The following is a 22,216-nucleotide window of genomic DNA, read 5'->3' as shown; positions in this document are numbered from 1 at the left end:
CCTAAACATAATATCACTGTCATGAAAGGTTATTTCAATACATGAACTAGTCTCAGATCAAAATTTGTATTTATTGTCCCTCACGGAGACCTGGCTGCATCCTGAAGAATATGTCAGCCTAAATGAATCTACTCCCCCCAATCATATATATAGACACACACCCAGAGACTCTGGCCGAGGAGGTGGATTTGCTGCTATATTTCTAACTCCATTCTATATATTAATCCTAAACCTAAACTAGGCTACAACTCATTTGAAGAATCAGAATCAGAATCGCTTTATTGCCAGGTATGTGAACACACACGAGGAATTTGACTCTGGTTTTCCTTTGTTCTCTTATTACAACAGTTTAAAAAAAAACAACAAACAAACATAGAGATGAACAAGGACAAAAGACAATAACAAAAAGCTATGTACATGTACAAAAAAGCTAAATAGTTGGTGCAAATGGTGCATAGTGCAAGGATGAAATAATAAATATACATGTACAGTTTGTACAGTATATTGTATGTACAGAGATATTACAGGTGATGTTTCTGATATTTGAATCCGGTTTTAGCTGTTTGACACAGAGACAGCCTGAGGGAAAAAGCTGTTCTTAAAACGGGATGTTTTGGCGTATAGTGTTCTGTAGCGTCTACCGGAGGGGAGAAGTTTAAACAGTTTGTATCCAGGGTGTGATGGGTCTGCAGAGATGTTTGAAAGTTTTTGTTGTTAGTCTTCCACACCCATCCAAGTAATCACAACAGCCAATAATATTTGTTGTAGTTTACCTTGCTCCTGGGGCTTATTCTGAATTTTTAACGGAATTCCCTAAGTTTTTATTTAAGCCTAGTACTAAAAACAGATAGTTGTTATTGTCAATTACTTTAATATTCATGTAGACAATAATAACGATAGCCTTAAGATTGTTGTTTTCAGTCAGTGTGTACACCAACTTTCTCATTATTATAACCATACACTTGACCTTGTAATATCGTACGGTGCTAAAATTTTACATCTAATATTACTGATCCATAATCCGATTCTATCAGACCATAATTTAATAACCTATAATTTCTCATTATCAGACTACATGCCATTAATGAACTCCTTTTCTAGATGTCTACCTGATAGTGCTGTAGCTATATTTAAGGACATAATTCTAATTACATATAATTCTATTTTATCCAACGAAGTAACAAACAAATTCTTTTAAAATTCAAGCTCCACTGAGATTGACCATTGTCGATAGCTCTGTCAACTCATTATGATTAACATTAGACTCCATAGCGCCTCTAAAAAAGAAGCATGTAAAATAAAGTAAATTAGCTCCCTGGTATAATTCCAAGACACATGAATCTTGAATTTAGTCTTACAAGTGTCAAGATAACTAGAAAGGACGTGCCAGTCCAACAACTGCGTTGAAAGCCTGGAAAGATAGTGTTAGAGCATATAAGAAGGCCCTCCACAAAGCAAGAGCTGCTTACTACTCTACATTAATACAGGTAAACAACCCCAGGTTTCTCTTCAGCACTGTAGCCAGGCTGACAGAGTCACACCTCCATCCAACCCAGTATTCCTCCATCCCTGAATAGACAAAATTCGTACTATTAGAAATAAAACCACAATCTCAGTTGACACTAATACACCATCAAGCACAGAAACCTCATAATCAGCTACCAATTACTTAGATAGCTTCACTCTGATCGACCTTGAACAGCTGACCACAACAATCTCATCTTCCAAACCCACAACTTGTATCTTAGATCCCATTCCCACAAAATTAGTTAAAGGAACCACCCCAAAATGATTTAAATCCTATTTTTCAGATCGATTCAAATTTATGAAAATTATTGATGAGTAATCTATGCAAGCCAACCGTGTTCCACCAAGGGTTCTGTGCTCTGCCCAATTTTATTGTCATTGTATATGATTTCGCTAGGAAACATTATCAGGACACTGCTATGCAGATGACACCCACTTATACCTAATAAAAAAAGAACAGTGTAATCAATTAACTAAACTTCAAGCATGTTTCAAGGACATAGGTTTTAATAATAGATGCACTGTATGAATGGGTGAATGGCAAACTGTACAGCAAAGCACTTTGAGTGGTCATCAAGACTAATATAAATTCAAACCATTAATGCCACATAAACATCTTGGTGCAGAAACACAAGTCTCATTACTGTCCTATTGCATACTACTCGTCATGCTTCTCTCCTGTTTTTATAATATAATAACAAAATTTCTGCTACTCAGCACATGACAGCAGCTTGTCAATCTGGGTATTTAGTGAACATTCTCAAGCCCCTAAATCACCTAAAATTAAAGTGCTCACCACTTCTAAATCCAGACACTCTTCTTCCTATGATGGATGACTCTGAACATGACTCTGTTGTGGTTATTGAAAACCAGAGACCAGACTTGACACCAATACCATATTCTGATTTGATTCTGTACATGGACGGTTCAGCAAGCAGACTGACACGAAAATGCTTGCTGGCTACACTCTAATATCTGATTAAGAAGTTTTGGAAGCACTGGCGTTACCTTCTGGTACCTCTGCTCAAGCCGCGGTATTGTACTCACTTACAAGAACTTGCATTCTGGCAAAAAAACGATTCTAGATATGCTTTTGGTACTGATTAATTAATATTTGAGATATTGTCTGTCCATGATCCCTTTTTGTTCCTGTTACCCACTGTCACGCACAGGCCATCATAGGTAGGATCAATGAGGTAATAAGATCACAATGGTTTGCACCAGACATCACACAAGTTTCAAACCCTTTGAAAGATGCAAAGTTTTTCAACAAACTAGGAGAAAGTGCAGCAGAGTGAAACATAATCATTTGGTACATTCATTGGGTCCCTTCATAAGTTTGAAAATAGATTTTGTACATATGTGAAGCTATTAAAGCCACAAATACTCAGTAATTGTTAAGCAGTTTTTCAAGCTTTCCCATCTAGGAAACAGAAAGCAAAGTAAACAAAGTAAAGTGGATGCCTTTAGCTATAATTAGCTCAGGTCAGGGTGAGAGAATGAAATCCACAATAAATGAAACACTGACCAAAACAATGATGACCACTAGTTGAAAGTGGCTACATACATTGTCTATTGTGTTTATTGTGCCCACCTTTGACACCCCATAAAAAAATCTGCTTGGACTGATGAGTATATGTCAGAGTATGTTAATAAAACTAACTAACTAAACTAATTCAGAACTTGGTTTATATACAGGTATCAAGCAGGCTGACAAAACCTTCAAATTAACTCTTTAATTCCTTTCATCAGAGATGATGTACTAATTTAATTTGGAAACTTTCTCTATCTCATATAGGTGGAAAGGCCCATTCCAGGTGCTGTTAACACCCCTCTACCCCTCAGCCACAGCCACCCCCAGAGGAGATGAGACGAACAGAGCAGACTTGACTAAACCATGCACTTCTGAGTTCCCTATGAGCAGAGAGAAATATGGAGATAATGACGTTTAACTGGATCTGTTAAAATATGCTGAGTTTGATGCATTTTCCAAAATTTAATTCCATTCTTTTAAAAAGGCTGATTGCAGACCTCCAAGTATACAAGTGTGGCTGATGTGATACCGACCTAAAGTGTTGTGTCACTGATTGGACGTTTCATAGCTAAAGGTAAAGGTAGATTAAAGAAGTTAGTTTTTTTTAACCTGGTCCTTATGTCCAGCATATGGTATGTAGATCTACTCACCCATAAAGGTTTGGAGTAACTTGGAGTCCTTCGGACGCTTTTATATCTACACACGATCGGCGTATATCGATACGACGCAAGGGACTGGGGCATCCACAATACAGCCTCTAAATAATGCATTATCTGCCGCGAAACTCTTTATTTTCTATGAATCGCCAGCACTAGTTCCCTACCTACATACCATATGCTGGAAATAAGGACCAGGTTGAAAAAAATCTCCTTTAAATGAATCTTTCTGAGAAGATGATGGAGATGGCAGGACAACACCCCTGTGGGTGGAGCCATCCATGTTTGTTTCTACCTGAAGACAAATCCCTGTTACAAGTGTGATTTTTTAGTAAATTCAGTGAATTTTTACTCTTATAAGTTTGCTTCTGTTGCTTTAATTCCCTTGATCATCAAGACATTCTAAATGATTTAAAGGACTTTTACCATCTCGTAATTCATCATATTTCACAATTTGTATTCAATTCACATATTTAATTCCCATTTTTACTTTATGTTTGAACTTTCTGCTTTTTTTAAAATCAATTTGAGTGTTCCTACTTGATGTAATTATTATTATAATTATTATGTATTCTTATCTCAAGGGTGTGAAGGTCTTAAGCTCCGGGTCAGTTGGTAGTTGTCCTACTCAATATGAGTTCATTCAATAAAAGTGTCAGATTTTTAAAGATTCAGTTAGAGCAGGGATGGGCAACATCCGGAAAGACTTTTTGATCCGGCCTGCAGGGCAGTTCATAAACACACATACATGCACACACACACATGATAGAGGAAAAAGATGGAATACTAACCTAATACATCCCATCAACGTTAACTGAGCTAGTAACACAAATCCTGTGCCAAATGTATAATATTTATTCGAGAGCAATTTTCATTAAAGGGGCCAATGAGTCCGTTTTATCTATTGTTTTAGTTGTTACTGGTTTATTTTATTCATGTTTTATTCATCAAAGATAATTTCATACATTATTTCAAATTCAAATGTCAGATTGAACGTTCTTTACAATTAAGTTCATTGCTCTTTGGTAAATTTGCATAATTTTGATATAATATTATTATCATTATACAATAAGGTTATATATAATATATAAATATAAATATTTAGAGAATTATAGAATTTATCGCAATAATTTCTGGGACAATACATCATCCATCAAAATTTGTTATGTTGACATGCCATTTTTTATAATGCATCAAGTTAGAGGTTTCCTTGCAAAATGCAAGCAGAGTTGGTATTGTGCAGTGATGTATCCTTAACTAAACAGATATTGAATCAAATCGAATTGAGAGCTTGTGAATTGGAATTGATTAATCGTAAACAAATACTAAGTACACTGAGAGAATTTGGAGTGACATTTACTGGAGTGACTTGTGCTTTTGTCATTGCCCTGCCGAAAAGATTACCCACTGTTTTTAATTGTGATAGTAGGGTTTCTGTTGATCTCATGATCAAAAGGGGGGAAATGTTGAGGAATTTTTGAGCATATATATATATATATATATATATATATATATTATATATCTTACACATTATATCTGTACACCATTGGGAGAGTCGGGCCTGCCTCGTTCCACACATCCCTCCTCTCTCTAAGCAATACCAAAGGTCAGGTTACAGATAAAAGGTCCAACCAACAGTACATTGTGGTGTCTACGCTTAGGGACTTGCATATCTAAATCAGATGCACCAGACAGAGAGGCACTAACTTAAACTCTTTTGCTTATTCCATCAGTGGCAAGACGGTGGAATACAGGACTGCATATTTAGTCTTAACTATCCAATAGGATGTGAACACCTGCATGTAACATAGAAAGTGACAGCAATTCAAGCCATTCATGGATGTGTTGTTATAATGGGTTTTGGAAGTAGAGAAAGATATATTGGGATGATGTGGGAGACTGTTGATGTTACTCTGTTGAGACTGCAGTGTTGTTTTTTTTGGTCCACCTTCTGGTCTCCTTGATGCATTAAGTCTAAATTAAATTATTATGCATAAGACATCAGCTGCTCTATGAGTTCTCCTTTCACCAGCTTCCAGAAAACGTCCATAACATTTATGACTTGTGATGTCTGAGCCTTCATCTCTGCCTGCTCCGTCTGTGCCCACGTAAAGCCAGTCATCAGCCTCCACAACTGGCCTGCTGCGCCCTACACCGGTGCCTAGTCGCCCATGGTCCCACATTGCTGTAGACTTTGTCACAAGTTTGCCTCCATCTGAAGGTAACACCACAATATTGACTGTAGTAGATTGTTTCTCCTAGCTGTGCATTATGTCCCTTTCCCCATGCTGAGACTGTAGACCTGCTGGTGTTACATGTGGTTAAAATCCATGGCTTCCCTCTGGACATTGTTTTGGACCAGGGCCCTCAGTTCTACTTGCAGGTATGGAAGGCTTTCTGCTAAGCTCAGGGGGCTTCAGCTATCCTCTCCTGTGGATACCACTCTCAAACTAATGAGCAGACAAGGCAGGCTAACCAGGACCTCGAGATGGCTTTGTGCCGCATCATCCACCGCAATCCATCCACTTCGAGCTCCAATCCTACCTTGGATAGAGTATGCCCATAATTCACTAGCTACAGGTATGTTCCCATTAATGGCTTTTTTGGAATATCAACCACCCCTTTTCCTTGTGCAGGAAGAAGTGGTGGTACAGACAAAGCTTTGTCAGGGCCGAAGGGTCTGGAAAAAGGTATGAGCTACATTGCTCCACTCCACGGCCCTGGAGTACCAGCCTGGACAAAAGGTATGGCTGTCCTCCTGTGATGTACCCCTCCAGGTCGAGTCCTGTAAGTTGGCACCCAAGTACATTGGACAATTTGAAAAATAAAAGATTATAAATGCCTTTGCAATCAAACTGAAACATTCAATGTTTCATTGCTCAAGCCTGTCTCCTCCAGTCACTTAGTGGATAGTTATAACAGTTATAATGTACAGACTAGATTTCTTAGATATACAATATACCTGGGGAACGGCGAGACAAGTTGGTGACACAATAGGAAGACGAGACTTTCTCATTTTGGTTCAGCCGACATTCTTTATGTTGGCCATTGGAGGACGTAGCTGATGTCCGGTGCATAGACCGGGTCCTCCACAGGACGCGGCTGCTGAATTGTGACACAGCTTTTATGTCTGTCTGAAGTCGTGTTCAGACATACTGGCTTCAGACTTGGCATGAGTATTGATAAGGGGCCAAGGAAGTGCAGTGTCAAATTTGGTGCAATTTGGACACATCAATCCTAATAAATAAACTCTTAAATAAACAGGTAAACAGTGCATTGTGGGGCAGCATTACCACAGGCCAAGCAAACAGGCATATTTAGAACAGGCACTGCACTAGTCATTCCAACTGCTGCCCCCAACCCCTGTTAACAGGGTTTTCCCTTAGGGATGTTGCACCTTGTTAAAGCCCAACATTTAATTTTCGTTGATTTTGGTGCCTCTGTGAATAAAAGTGTCTCCTCAGTCTAGTCAGCAAGTGCATTTGTTCTGGAAGGAGTGAAAAAAAGACACACAGGTGTTTGCTGTATGCATAGCAATGTAATGTATCTTGTTGTTGCTGTATGATTCAGTCATTCCATGTGCCTTGGGTATGTTTTAGTATGTTCTGTTTGTGCTCCACACAATGTGATCATGGTCTAGAGTCACATTACATGAAATAAATGAAATATTTGGAATTAATTGCAACATTGGTTTGATATTTTTATATACTTTATATGATTTAATATACAACAGATCTCAACACTATGAAAACTGTTTTTTACATCAAGAACCAAACATTATTTCCTGAGAAAGACAAGAATCTCTTAAAATGTCCTAACTTATATAGGGAAAGTGATCTAAAAAGATTCTGTGCCACTTTAACCAGATCTGCACCTAAATGTTCTTTCCTGACCCAGGTCAAATCCCTCCACTATGTTTGGTGCAAATGATATACAATAGTTTAATTGCCAAACAAAATAAACAAAACCACACGTTCCCTGGATTAGCCTAGCAGCATGCTAGGCTAAAACAGGGAACACATGCAAAAAAAAAACCCAGTGGGCGTAGCCAGCAAGATACATTTTTTTCAAGATTTATACCATTTACCAAAAACATGGTTGGACTCAGTGCTAAAAGGTGGAGGGTGGGGTGGTGTAGACAAGTTGCCAGCAGCAGAGCATGAGTGGCACCCTATCTGAGCAGGATCAGTGAGGATAAGGTCATATTTGAAGGGACCGCTTTGTTGAGAGAATGGGCTGTGACTGGTGACTGACAAGATATCATCATAAGCTGACAGCGTATGACAGCTGAGCACATGACTCCATGTCCTGCATAAACTAAAGCGAGGCTTCATTTATAGGATTGTGAGCTAAATGGTAAATATGCACAGCTGTACAATCACCAACTACTCTTTTAATTAATACCTTTTATTTTCCATACATAATCCCTGAAATTGGTCACAACAATAAAAAAAACAATACATCTTCTTTATGTGTACTTAAACACATTTCAATCCACTTTTGGTCTGCAAGACACCAATGTATTTGTTTAATTATGGTGTATAACAAGAATCATTAGACAATTGCTTCTATCTGCATCTGACTGGATGATATTTTACTTTAAATCCCAGTGTTCTCGGCTGTGTCTCAGCTATTGTGTTAGTGTAAGAAAAAAACAAAATTGAGAGATTTATTCATTGAATTTCTTTCATTAAGGAAGATATTGTTCAAGATCTGTATTCTGCACAAAGACATACAGTACACAAATTACTTAAGTACTGAAATCACTGGCTTCTGTGAGGTAAATTTGGCTGATATTGTGTCCACCTTCATGTTCCATGTGCTTTGCAGTGCAATTTCATTTCTGAAAGGAGAAGAGTTGATGCTTTTACCTGAACTAAGTCTTTTATCCTCCAAAATAGGTTTTGCTGACTGGACTTGACGTGGGTTCACCTTCAGTTCTGCCACCTGCTGTTCTAAAGAGAACTTTAAACCCCATGGAGTGCACTGGAGACTGCTCTGAAATACACAGAAAAAGACAGCAGGTCAAGAGTTTGTACTTTGGTTGGAAAATTCTCTCAAAAGCTTGATTAAAATTAACATCAGAACAATAATATATAAATATTGCTTCATACGAAAGGAAGTCAGTCATAAATTAGTTTTGCTCACTTGTCGATCTGTCTGTCTGTGCCTGTATTCAGATTTTCTTGACAAATTAAAGGTCCAGTGTGTAAGATTTAGGTGAAAGGGAACTATTGGCAGAAATTTAATGTAGAATAATCCTCATCTAAATTGTATAAAATTATAGTTTTCTTTACCCCAGAAAAGGCCCTTTATATTTGCATCGAGGGGGTCCTCTCGAGGCTGTCATGTTTTTTACATTAGTCCAGACTGGACAAAATAAACACCTTTTGAGTTTTTATGACAACTGAAGCTACCACGGCTTATTTTTCATGTTTGGAAGCAGAGGGTGAGGTGAGGGGTGTTCAGCTGCAACATGCAATTTCAACACTAGATATCACTAAATTCTACACACTGTACCTTTAAATTACCATAGGTTCAGAATCAGGTTCACATCTCAAATCACCTGTCAAGCCTACATATGCACGGTCAATCTATAATGCTATATTTGCCTCAGTTTCTTCAGCCAGATCGATGTTCACATGAACATGCATGAACACATCTAATTCACAATACTAATCACTTATCTAAGCTAATCTCATAATGGACCCCAAACTGCAGATAAACTTGCCTCATTTAGATGATTATCTCTACGATAAGCAGATTCCCAACCTACTGGTCTATCCTTTCCTAACTCTGTCCCTATCCCCACTTATTGCTTTACCCAAAACCCAAATGTTTTTTTCTCCTTATGGTAATAACTATAATCTAGCTACAGCAGCACCACCCAGCCAGCTTTGTCAATTTATCATGCTAAGAAATGTAGCCCATCTCCTTCACCCATCCATTGACACCAGAAAGCTCAGAGAAATACAAAAGAATCTTAGTTCAGTCAAGCACTGCCATCTTTTATCTTCAAGGTCAAAGGACTTAAAGGAGAAGTTTAGTTTTTTTCAACCTGGTCCTTATTTCCAGCATATGGTATGTAGATCTACTCACCCATAAAAATTTGGAGTAACTTGGAGTCCTTCGGACTCTTTTAGATCCACACGCAATCTGCGTATATCCATAACGCAAGGGTTTGGGGCATCCACAATACAGCCTCTAAATAACGCATTATCTGCCGCGATACTCTTTATTTACTATGAATCGCGAGCACTAGTCCCCTGTGAGTCTCGCCAGCCTCGGAGCTAGCGTTAGCTTAGCGAACCGAGAGCGAGTTGTCTTCCTGTTTAATCAACAAATCGGTTCGCTAAGCTAACGCTAGCTCCGAGGCTGCTCGTTAGCCAGCTGATGTTAGCTAGTCTTTAACTGGGTGAATACGCCCGAGCACCAGGACACAGCTGCTTTAAAAGAATACTGTACTGTAAAGCACCTGATAAGTATTCTGCCATGTTGCGCAAAACTAGCAGCACCAAACTCTGTATAAACGAACACGGATGATCGTCAGCTGATCTGAGCTGCAGCTGCGCGCCTCGGTAACGTCACCCCAGTGAAAGCCTGGGATGTAAACAAAGCAACTTGGACTCACAGGGGACTAGTGCTGGCGATTCATAGAAAACAAAGAATTTCGCGGCAGATAATGTGTTATTTAGAGGCTGTATTGTGGATGCCCCAGTCACTTGCCTTGTATGGATATACGCCGATCGCGTGTGGATCTAAAAGTGTCTGAAGGACTCCAAGTTACTCCACACCTTTATGGGTGAGTAGATCTACATACCATATGCTGGAAATAAGGACCAGGTTGAAAAAAACCGAACTTCTCCTTTAACTCTAACAGACCTCACCCTCTCTTTTCACTATAGTATAAAATGTCTATTATACAATGTCTATTAAGCCTTTCCCTCAAAAAGAGCCGAGCTAAACAGTTATCTTTCCATCATGCTAGAAATGGCCCTTGCATTATAGCTACCAAGTTCTTTTTGCTTCCTAGGCCGCTGGCCAGACACAGCAATTTAACCATGGAATATCCTAGGGCACCCTTGACTATGAACTTTACTGACATATTTCCGCAGCCCCTTCCCACACTGCCACTGCAAATTCAGTGCTCTACCCCCTTGCTCATGTCCTTCTTCCTCACGCACTACCCTAGTCAGTATTCATTCATCATCTGCTGCACCTGGGAGGCAGGATGGTGTGCAGCAACTTCAACAATCTGGGCTGCAGTCTTTCAAACTACCCCCTGCACATAGGCTCCTTTTGTGGATGCAGTCATAGCAGAAAGGTAAAAGGTCTTGCTTGCCAGTGCTCTACAAAATCATCTAGGGAGACATTTTGTTGACTGTCTCATAAATGGCTTGCTTCGATGATGACCTAATCACTCAAACAGAAAACATTAAACTTTACACAGACATGGCTCCTGCCATAGGTTTCAGTCGCTAGGGGCAGACTGGGACAATAAATCAGGCTGGGAATTTCACCCTTCCACCCTTTTCACACAAAGCGCCAGACCTCTACTTATGTAGGCTAATCCTATTTTTTGATGTTACCAGAAAAGTAAATAAGTAGGTGGCACGGTAACTCACTGCCCTCTGCTATCTTTTCAGTGATGTTATCTTTGTCAAGTGTCATAAGAATCGCCATCTCTGTTGCTACAATACAAAATTGTGTGATATTTGATATATGTGTTTTTACTTCAAATTTCTACGTAGAGTGAAAATCTGATGCCATTAGTCTATGGACACAGTGATTTTCTCAATGATTGTAATTGTTATTTTACTGTTTAAATAAAATAAAAAAAATAATTTATCATTAATTTTATTTATTATGTATCATTACTTAATTCAGTTCAATTAATTTCTGTATTATAATTATTAATTTATTATTTTGAAATCTTATTAATTAATTAATGTATTCAAAGAATGAACAAAGGTTGATTTTATTTTGAAATCACTCTCGCTCGTAACATGCTCGGAAAAAATGTGCACCATGAAATTAGTGGAGATTGGCTTGACCACAGTCCTGTCCTGCTGTACAATGTGACTTACCTAGTCCCTTCCTGGTTAATATTTTGCTTATTTTGCCCATATTCCTCGGTACCACAACAACATTCTTTTAAAAGTTAAATCTTTGTCTTGTTTCTCTTTAAAATCAGCTACAGAATCAGATGCTCATCCACAGCAGCCCCACTATTGTTCAGTTACAATATTCAGGTAACTCCCTAGCTGGGAAAACTATCTTATGCACTCTTAAGCAGCCATCATCTACAGCCAGCCTCAAGTACACTCTGCCTTCATAACTGAGTAGACCTGTTTCGATGCTTAACAGCTTTACCAGCATACAGAAGTCCTCTGGATTTCAGGCATATTTCCAGAAAATAATTCTTTGGTACCTCAGACAAAGAAATTGCTCCTGTATCAAACAATCATGATGCTTTTATCAAGCGTGCACTAAAATTCCCTACATTTAATTCACACTTTGTGGTGCCCATAATAGGCTTGGGTGGAATGATGGCTGAGACAAAACCTTCACACTGAGTCTCACTCAACCTAGACACCAGTGCATGTCTCTAGGCTAGTAGCACCTCTTAATATAACTCAATACAGTTCAACAGCACCACAAACTACAGTCTCCACAATGACAATGAGGTGCTCAAAAGGTAAAGTGGAATGTTCATTAATTGGAGGGTTGGTGGCTCAATTAATGGCTCGTCCAGTCTGCCTCCCAAACACACTGAACCCCAAATTGCACCCAACGGCTGTGCTGGCAGCATGTGAATGATAATCAACATAATTGATAATGAAGAAAGGTTTGTTGCAGGTCTGTCACTCATTAGTTTTATCTAGGTGTCACAACAATCCTTTTGGACGCTCTTTTACTATTATTGTTATCATTACAGGGCAGAGGTGTGGAAATAGAATATTGACAATTCAATTATTGAATAAAGATTTCTTATTGAGATAACAATCGTGTTGAACAGACACTGCACTATGAATCAACAAGTAACCCTTTTCTAACAAAACTGTGACACTGTAAAAGGACATGGAAATAAACTTTTGCTTAGAGGGCATGTATATCAACTCCCAGAATGAGGTGTGGAGACACAGAGAGCAAAAGCCTTTATATTCACAGACAGTTATGACCCCTTGAACTTATTATCAAAACACTGGAACAATAACACCCCCTCACACACAAAACACACACACCACCCTGCCCCTACTGGGCCTGAGGTATCTAAATGTAAGCATAAGGATGGGAAAAACTCTGTTATGTAGGAGTTGAAGCTATCATGAGAGAGAGAGAAAAAGGAGCAGACTGGCTTTCACTTCCATTCATAATAATCTGCATGAATTCAGAAGTTCATTCATTTGACAAAAACAAATTGGGTCATTGGTGGCACAATGACATGAGATAACCTCTGAGATACAGAAGCTGGTCATCTGATTTATATAGATGCTGTCACATGTTTAACCAAACCCACATGTTTCACATTTGAAACTTTGTAGTGTACTGTACAGTGCAGCTATTTGTCAGAAATTATACTCTGGAGTAATAGTCCAACTGCAGGAAATAAAAAACCTTAAAGTAATGGTTACAGACTCAGAGGGTAATGCATGTGCCTATGTTTTCATGGAGAAAATAACTATACAATTGTTGTAAAAAATCAGAGCCATTGAAATGCCAAAAACATGGACACAAAAAGTGAAAGTAAAATGTTTTTTAAGTTTCACAAAGGCCAAGTATTCAACAAATGCCCCTTGGGTGTGTCAGTGAGTCTGAGTAGCTGATGACATTTTTGGATTAATTTTGACAATGTAGTCATAAAATCTGAATATGGATCCTTATTTTCTCATGTGCAGCATCCACCTCACATCACTTCGGACTGTTTGCACATACAGTATATGTGGCATATCCAGATTTTGTATCTTTGCTCTATTCTGCATGCCGAAGTGTCCTTGGGCAAGATACTGAGCCCCAAAATTGCCCCTTCTCATAGAGAAAGTGCAGCACATATATGCACTGTATGAGTGCGTGAATAGGTTAGTGGCAAAACTGTGCTGTTAAGCGCTTTGAGTGGTGATTAAGAGTAGAAAAGCTATATATAAATATAGACACTTTACCATTTTTGTCACATGATTGTTTTTTTGTCATGTATGTGCCTTAAGTTGTTTGGTAGAATCAAGTTGGAAGACTGTTTAAAATATATGTATAGAGAGCCATAATGTTCTCACTGGCTCTGAAGCTCTTTTGTAAGATTTTAAGTAAGTATCCCAAAGTCAGAAAATAATTACTTGTGAGCTGAGTAGTAAAATATGTTCAGTAGTTAAATCTGTTGGGGCGTTCATGTATTTACACAGCATATTAGATGCCACTATTTTAAATCCAAGCCTGTCACAGCCTATGTAAAAAAGACTGTCTTAACTGGTAACCTTCAAGACGCGGGTCTTTCAGGTCTCTGTCTGCCAACTATTCATTAAAATCACATGGCAATTGAACATTTTCCATTTCTATACAAGTCTGTACAGCATATTTGAAAACAGTTATTTAAAGATACTTTTTTAATACAATTAAATTATAGGATTGAAACAAACATAGTTCAAATGGTGAAAGTTAGGAAAACTGAAGCAGACTTTGACTGGGAAAGTGAAATGGCAGCTGGAACACTGGAATTTGTAGGAGCAATGGTGAGTGGGTGGAGAAAAATAATAGGTCATTCAGTATTTGACAATTTCACATCCTTCAGCATAGCAATGTTAGGCACATTTTATTTTCTAAAATAAGAATAAAGTAAGCATAGAACAGGGCCTGGGGTAGACAACAACAAATCAGCAGAATAAGTGAATAATCAGAACTGAAACTGATCAAAGTGTTATTTAATAAACAAACAGAAACAAACTATTCTAAGGTTTCAGGATTTTACAGGGTCACAACTTGGGCTCTGAATATATTTTCCTCCAAATTCCATGTAACATGTCTTTGTTAAGTTAAAGCTTTACTCCCTCCATTATATGTACCTTTTATTGTATGATGCTGTATGGGTTTATGTTCTGTCATTTTATGCGTCATCAAAGGGCCACTCTTCTGTATCCATTGAGGCATTTAGCCCAAACACAATACATTGCTTAGATAAGCAGTTATATTACCAACATGAGAGCTGAAAATTGTGATTGAAATAGATCAGCACTTAAGAGCTCCTGCTAGGAGTCAACCAACCAAGAGTCCCTTTACCAGCAGTATGGTCATTTTCTCATCATCCCTCCAGAGTGTTTTACATCACTTCTTTAATCACTTCTCATTACAAACAGCTTTAAGCTGCAGGGATCAAATAAATCAAATAAGGCTGTATTTTTCATACTTCACATAATGAAACAAATAGGATCATCCCTACTACATGCTGTGCTTTCTACTGTGTGAGTTTGTGAGCATGCAAAATGAAGCAGGGTTCATGTCAGACATGTACTTTACAAAAAAAGTTGTGTGGGTTTAAACTGCTACTTATGTGAGACCACACTGACTCAATGGCTGCCTTTCTTTCCTACTTGAGTGCACATTAACACACACACATACTTATGCCTTTGCATAGACTGACATGCAATTATCCATGAATGAGCGCACTCATGCATGCAGACATGTGCACACTTTGTACCACTGAAGTCTTGAACTGTGAATTCAATTAGTTGTCTATCCTGCCTATACTAAGTGTCTTTTTGTTAAATATATGGTTACTCTGGTCACTCTCGCTCTTGTAGTAATATGAATCGTTGGCCTAAAAAGAACAGAACATAAAAATGTCTAACTGAAATTTGATTTGTTGTCTACCATTTACTATAATATAATTATCCACAGTAGCATAATGATTAGTTGCAAAGCCTAGTAAAGACAATTTAGAGTTATCACAGGCTCCTGGCATATGGGTTGGATAAAAAATGTATATTGAGACATGAACTCATATAAAAAGAGAAAATATGTGCATCAGTGTGTGTATGGGATTCTGTCTCAATGGAAGGTAATTCCATGGATTTGAATTTATGCTGCATTATATAAGCATGGTACCAAACAAAAATAAGAGTAAGAAATGTATAAAAGGAAATTTTAAGGTAAAAATGGAAAGATAAAGATCAGGATGGAAAAAGAGAATGTATTTCATTTCTTAACTAAGAGGGTTAGAGCAACATAAGGAGGGAATTAAGGACGAAGACCGGAAACATGGATTCATGGAAATTATGTTTTAAAAGAGAAAAACAAACAAAGACAGAAAACCAACAGTCTGCAAGAGCCTGATGGGAGGAGCATGGTCATCAGGGAGTTGCATCTCACCTGCTCTGACTGCAGTATATAAGCTGGTGACATTCAGTCTCCCTCTCCCCCATGGCTTCCACAGCATTTGGTTGTACTTTCATTTAAACATTTATATTTCCTATTAATTTCTTAAAATAAACTTATTTTTTGGTTTAGCTAATGTGTGGCCATCCCTACTTTGTCCAGCTTTGAGCCATGTGTGACAATGCCCTCTCAATTTGGCAGTCTATTTAAGCTGTAAAAATGTCCAATCTCTCAATTTGTGCCCCCACTGCGTCAGTACTGCTGCCGGTTGATTCAGTCCCTCCACCACCCTGGCATCCACCTATGCACCGACAGGGGTGTTATAAACATTAGCTCATCACTCTCATTTTAACTATGTTATCATATCTGGGGGAGTGATGGAGTTGGAATGTTCACACCAAACACTAACTATACTCTGCAGCAATAACATTTACATAACATTTTAAATTCACATACTATTTTAAGATGGCCAGTTCACTCATTTCACCCCTTCTCCCTATCCCATAGCCCTTCCCCTCTGTTTTGCATGTTCATGTGTAGGGGAAGGCTGTCCCAATCCTTGTTGGGGTGGAGGGGGAGGGCCAAGTGTTAGGAGTGTACAGCCCCAATTTATAGGGGAAAATTTCAACAACTACCCACTGCAACTCCACACTTCAAACAGAGGACTATGAGAATTTCCCAGAATGCCTAACTGGCAAGCTGGGACAGAGACCAACAAATGTAGTATTTTATCCATTAACAAGGATTTAAAAATTAAGATAATAATTGTAATATCCTAGTGTAATATCGTTTGAATGTATAATGGTAATTTTTTACAATGACATCCCCAGCAAAACTTTTTGTCATGTCTGTTTACATCAACCACTACTAATGTTGTGTTGGGTTTAGCAACAACTACTGATGATGTATCCCAGGGGTCATCAACATGGTGCCCGTGGGCACCAGGTAGCCCCCAAGGACCACATGAGTCGCCCGCATGCCTGTTCTAAAAATAACACAACTCACCAGTGAGCTGCATCTAAAATTTAAACAATTACTGAGATTAATAGATATAAAGTGTTGAATATTGATATTATCTGTTTCCCACCTTGTTAACTCATTGATGATAATTATTGTGAGAAATCATTAACGTGATCAGTGTCTTCACATAGATGAGTATCATTTATCATTAATAATAATATATCACTAAAGGCAAACTGAGCAAATTTGTTATTTCAAAGAGTGTATCAAACTGGTAGCCCTCATATGACTCAGTACCCTTGAAGTAGCTCTCAGTTTCAAAAAGGTTGGTGACCCCTGATGTATCGACTACCCGTTGTAACTCTGTTTCAAGGGACAAGATAACCCTTGAAAACAAGGGTTAGGGAGAAGAAGTGAAATGGGATTGGGCCTTTATCTTATCTTTTATAGTAACAATAGATAAAACTAATCGACAATGTGTGCTTTACTTTTTTTTGTGTGATCTCCTTTATTCTTTTATTTAGTGATTCCAGGTAACAACCATTTCATTCTGCCTGCAATACTGTTGTATGTCTGGTAAAATGACAATAAAGTCTAATTTGATAAACATTTCAAACATGAGTTGTCTGATTTAAATATAATCAATATATATAATATCTAAGTGTCTTGTTACAAATCTTAGTGATGAGAATATCCCCCTGCATTATATTATTGATAAATACCATCCGATGTCATTTTGCAATGCTTGCCACAGAGCCAGGACAGCTTTGTCTCAACCAGATGTGAAGACACTATGACACTGTGTGTTCCACATCAATCACTGGTATTTTAAGAGCAGATGAGTTTGTAAGAAAGATCACGCAGACTTCTTGATGGATTACCATTAAACTTGGTAGCTGAGTGAAGAACCTATCAAGGCATTATTTTTCACTTCTTTTAACATTGAGAGATATAGACATTTACATTTTCTCTCATTCCCAGGGAATAATTCATGGATCTTAATGAAAAAATCAGACATTTAGTGGACTGATTTTTATAAATTGTTTCAATTTGGTGCAGTTTTATTGAATTTAAAGGGACAATTGCGCCTTGGCAGCAGTATGCACTCTACTAAGAGCCATTCTAGTTTGTTCTTGTTACTAGATTTTCCTCTGATGCTTTCTGATAGTCCATGCTTCGATTTGGATTGATTTTAAGGAGACGTTTTACAAAGTCAATATCCCTCAGTTTCAGGATAAATTTTACTCCACAAAGAATGTGTCTGAATAATATACTGATAATTCTGCTTAACCCCATTGGTGTGTGCTGACCCATTTGCCAGGCAAGCAGCTTTTCTGCAAGCCCTGTTCCACAGTGAAAGATTTTTTTTTCTTATTTTTTGAGTTTCTCCACAACTCTCCTGGTACCACCCATTAAACATAGCAAGATGTTATAGCTTTGAGATAAAGAGTAAGGGTTACAAGTTGGCCACGCAGCGGCAAAAGTTCCCAGTTGAGACTGACAGTATGTTGGAAGTACAAACACACACACACAGACATACCAAATCTGAATGCCTTGCTCAAGGATTCAAAAGCAGCTGCTGAAGAAGGGAGAGTGTCTGCTTACTTTCCTCATCATGTTTTATCAGCTGCTCTAAACTCACTGGCCTGTGCCTCTGTTATCACTTCACCATTACTGCAGCTTCACTCATGACCAACATGTAATTTATCAGAATTCCTTTTAAATTTCGAATTTGTACCCAATTCTCTTTTTCAGGTCAACTTACTGTGATAGTCTTTAACTCTTAAAAATTGCTAGGGAGGAGTTCTCACTCTTTTCCTGCTATGTGAACAATATAATAAGGATGAGACAATGAATGGACTGTCAGTTGCAGCCTGCACACTATTTTCTTTGTGAGTGTAAAGTGTACTGTTTGGATAAACTATTAATGCATGAGTATCTAACTCTGAGTTATCTGTATGCATTTATGTATCTATAAACGTATCACTAATCACTATTGATATAGAGCTTGAAGACATCAGTAAGGGTCTGTTGTGATATGACTGCTTTATCTTATAGTACGAAATGATATATGCTGTATGTGCATAGCGTATGTGTCATATGCTATGTGTTGGGATTTTGATCATATACACAAAATCTTCAGTTTAATCTGCGATAGATTTTACTTTGAATGGATGGAATAGTACTGCAAATCAGTCTACAATCAATAATCCACCTGAAATTCTTGTTAATGAAAGTATTAAGATTTAGTTCAGTAGCCATAATTTCATTTAGAGAGTTCATGTGCTTGATTATAATCAGAAAACTACCAACATAAGAATAATTATGTTTATTTTATCAACATGATTATTTTTGTTTTTATTTTTGATGAATTCCCTATTTTCTTTTTTCATGTTTTTTTGGAAGGTAATGTAATGTTTATTTTTGAAGAAATGCACTATAATTATAAAAACTTCCTGCAATAACATTAGGGTGAACTTCTAGATCATCGACATTAGTCTGATGTGATCATGCAGAACACACACACACACACACACACACACAAACTTACACAGACACACACACACACAGAGTCAACCATTCAAAGTATCCTCTGACCAGTCCCTTGACATACAGGAGGCCACAGTGAAGGTTGTGCTGCGTCTCCAGCTGCTGTCAGCTGTCACATGGCTGTCAGCAGCTCCTGCTGAGGATTAAATACACCTACTCTGTTGTTTCACACGCCCGCACACACGTTAAATAAATAAAAAAGTTAAATAAAAGCCACATTCTTACCACCTGAAAATATACTGTTCTATTAACAAATGTTATATCAACAAATGATAGAAGAAAGTACCAAGTTTACCACCCTTAACAGCAATATATAAATAAAACATGTAGGGATGAGAATACGACCTGAAAGAGTGGCCTCAGATAGCGCACAATGCCACTATTGACTCAAAACGTAGCAACTACTGTTCGCCGCTGAAAGTGCCTTGCTGCTACTACTGTTATCTCACAGGACGTTATACCCACAATCATTTTCACAGTGCTCTAAATGCTAATTGCTGAAGACTACAACAAACCCAAAGAAGACAGCAAAATAACAAAAAAGTGATGACCCATGTGAACATTTATGAGGCGTTTCAACAGTGTAGACCACAGAGAGTTGAAAAGTATGAAAAGGGATGAAAAGGTTGCTTTGTATCTGCTTGACAAGTGAGAAAATGGATTTTCTATTGCTCACTTTTTTCAGACATCACCTTTGGAGGATTTCTGCAGAATTGGGTCCAACTTTCTGTGGAGGTTGCCTTTCACAGATGGAAAATGCAGCAGGAGAATCTCCACTCGGACGTGTTCACAGCAACACAGATATTTCTGGATTGTTCAGGTGGGATGTAGGGCAGCATGCAGGAGGCAGGATGTAACCTATTAATTCTGCTGCGGAGATCATATGTTTTTGTTCCCAGCACCGACAGTCAGCCCTTATCACCAAAAATTCTCTAGAAATCCTCATAGCTGTCTTCCACATGTATGATACTGCTTATTCATCCTGAGATATTTCTTTTCTTTTTTTCACTTCTGTGTCTGTTAGAAACGTCATCAACACCCCCACTTGCTTGTGAGTGAATTCTGCGGAGGATTGCTGTGTTCTCACTTCAGCTCCTCCTGGCTCTCTGCAGACTTATTACGAGGGGGCCAGTCGGAAAAGGTGCAGACACTCTCAATGTGACGTTTGTTTACACAGTATAGTGTATCCGGAGGATCTCCACAGTCTGAAAGCAGTTTAAGCAAGTATAAGTCGGTATTGTGTTGCTCCATTTGCTAATGTTTGTGGTGGCTGACTCCACTCACATGAATGTGGGGGGTGGAGCCTCTGAAATGGGGGGGGGGGGGGGGTTATTTGTATGGTCTCATGTTGAGCTAAGTACATCATACATTTTGTGGATAAAATTAATCCAGGCCAATAATCTGCAATGATCTTCACTGTCTCAAACTGCAGGTGGCTGTTGACGATGAATTATATCATGTTTAAAATGTATCACATACTTAATATTTGTTATTTTCTGGAAAATTCCATCACCTATATGTTTTGAAGCCTGCGTTCCATGTTCACTTTCTTCAGCTTGGGACACATAGCAGATGGAAAACAGGCCCTATAGGTATTGTGGCTTCCATCGATAGGTTACTTTACCCTTTCCAAAAAGAAAAACAGTTCATCTGGAACCACTAATACTGATTTGTTAACAATTTACCAAACGGTTCAATGCAATCTGGGGCAAAGAGTCTTCAGTAATACCAACAAGAACTTTCTAGGAACAAAGTCAAAGACTGGAAATTGTTTCATCCCGTTGTAAATGTATGTTTCGTAACTGCTAGCACTCCCCCCACTATGCCTACAGCAAAATAATGAGCCAAGTCACATCTTGAAACGAAAACTTTAAAACTTAATCAAGCAGCAGGGTCCGTTACAAGGGTCACATCACAGGGCCACTCTTGTGTAAAGGTTTGGAAACAGATGCCATGGCGCACGACACGTCTTTCATATAAACAAACTATGTAGAAAGGTGTCGATTTTTACAAACTTCTACACCAATGACCAATCAACAGACAAACTTACAGTCTGAATCGCGTTGCCGTCTGGTGCGTCCAGGGCGCAACGTGCCGACCGTAGAGCTCCCCACGGCGGACCGACAGGAACAGGAGAGTCCCCGAGGCAGAGAGCGCTGAGCACTCTGCATTCTTGCCTCTGTTTGAGCAGCTCCAGCTCACACAACCCGGCCAGACTGGCCTCCAACAGCTCCTTATTTCGACTGCGCTCCGCTTCCATGGGCAGAGATAGAGTTGGGAGCACGACTCCAAAAGTGCCTGGTAGTTCTTGTAAAGACATATAGCCCCCCGTTTTCTTTTCCACTATCCCACCGAAAGGAAACGAATAAATCCGCTGAATGCTTCACCTACTGTCCTTATTTTCTGGTTACTGACAGAAAAAAGAAGCATCGGCTGGCTTCGGCTGCTAAACTTTCTGCTTTCGGACTCGGACCCATTCCCCCGCCCAGCCTGCGCTCTGCTGGGCAGTCTCACTCAGACAGCTGTTGGCGGAGCCTGTGAAAGCACGCAGCCTTTTGTTGGTTCTGTCAGACACCCACAGTCGACACAGGCCACTGTAGACGTATTATCCTCTCAAAACAAAACC

General features: G+C 38.7%; 1 protein-coding gene across 1 annotated transcript in view; it reads right to left on the bottom strand.

The window, feature by feature from the left end:
* The window catches only part of LOC109642454 (dapper homolog 3-like), a 28,216-nt gene extending 6,000 nt beyond the window's left edge, over window positions 1–22,216 (bottom strand). The window contains exons 1-2 of the mRNA XM_020107256.2: window positions 21,641–22,216; window positions 8,589–8,715 (exon numbers count right to left, since the gene is read on the bottom strand). Of these exons, the coding sequence (XP_019962815.2) occupies window positions 8,589–8,715; window positions 21,641–21,910 (397 nt within the window). The 5' untranslated portion in view covers window positions 21,911–22,216. The remainder of the gene's footprint in view (window positions 1–8,588; window positions 8,716–21,640) is intronic.

This window comes from Paralichthys olivaceus, chromosome 15 (assembly GCF_024713975.1).
Source record: "Paralichthys olivaceus isolate ysfri-2021 chromosome 15, ASM2471397v2, whole genome shotgun sequence".
NCBI classification, from domain to species: Eukaryota; Metazoa; Chordata; class Actinopteri; order Pleuronectiformes; family Paralichthyidae; genus Paralichthys; species Paralichthys olivaceus.
The sequence above is the reverse complement of the archived record's forward strand: the minus strand, read 5'-3'. Positions and strand labels throughout refer to the sequence as shown.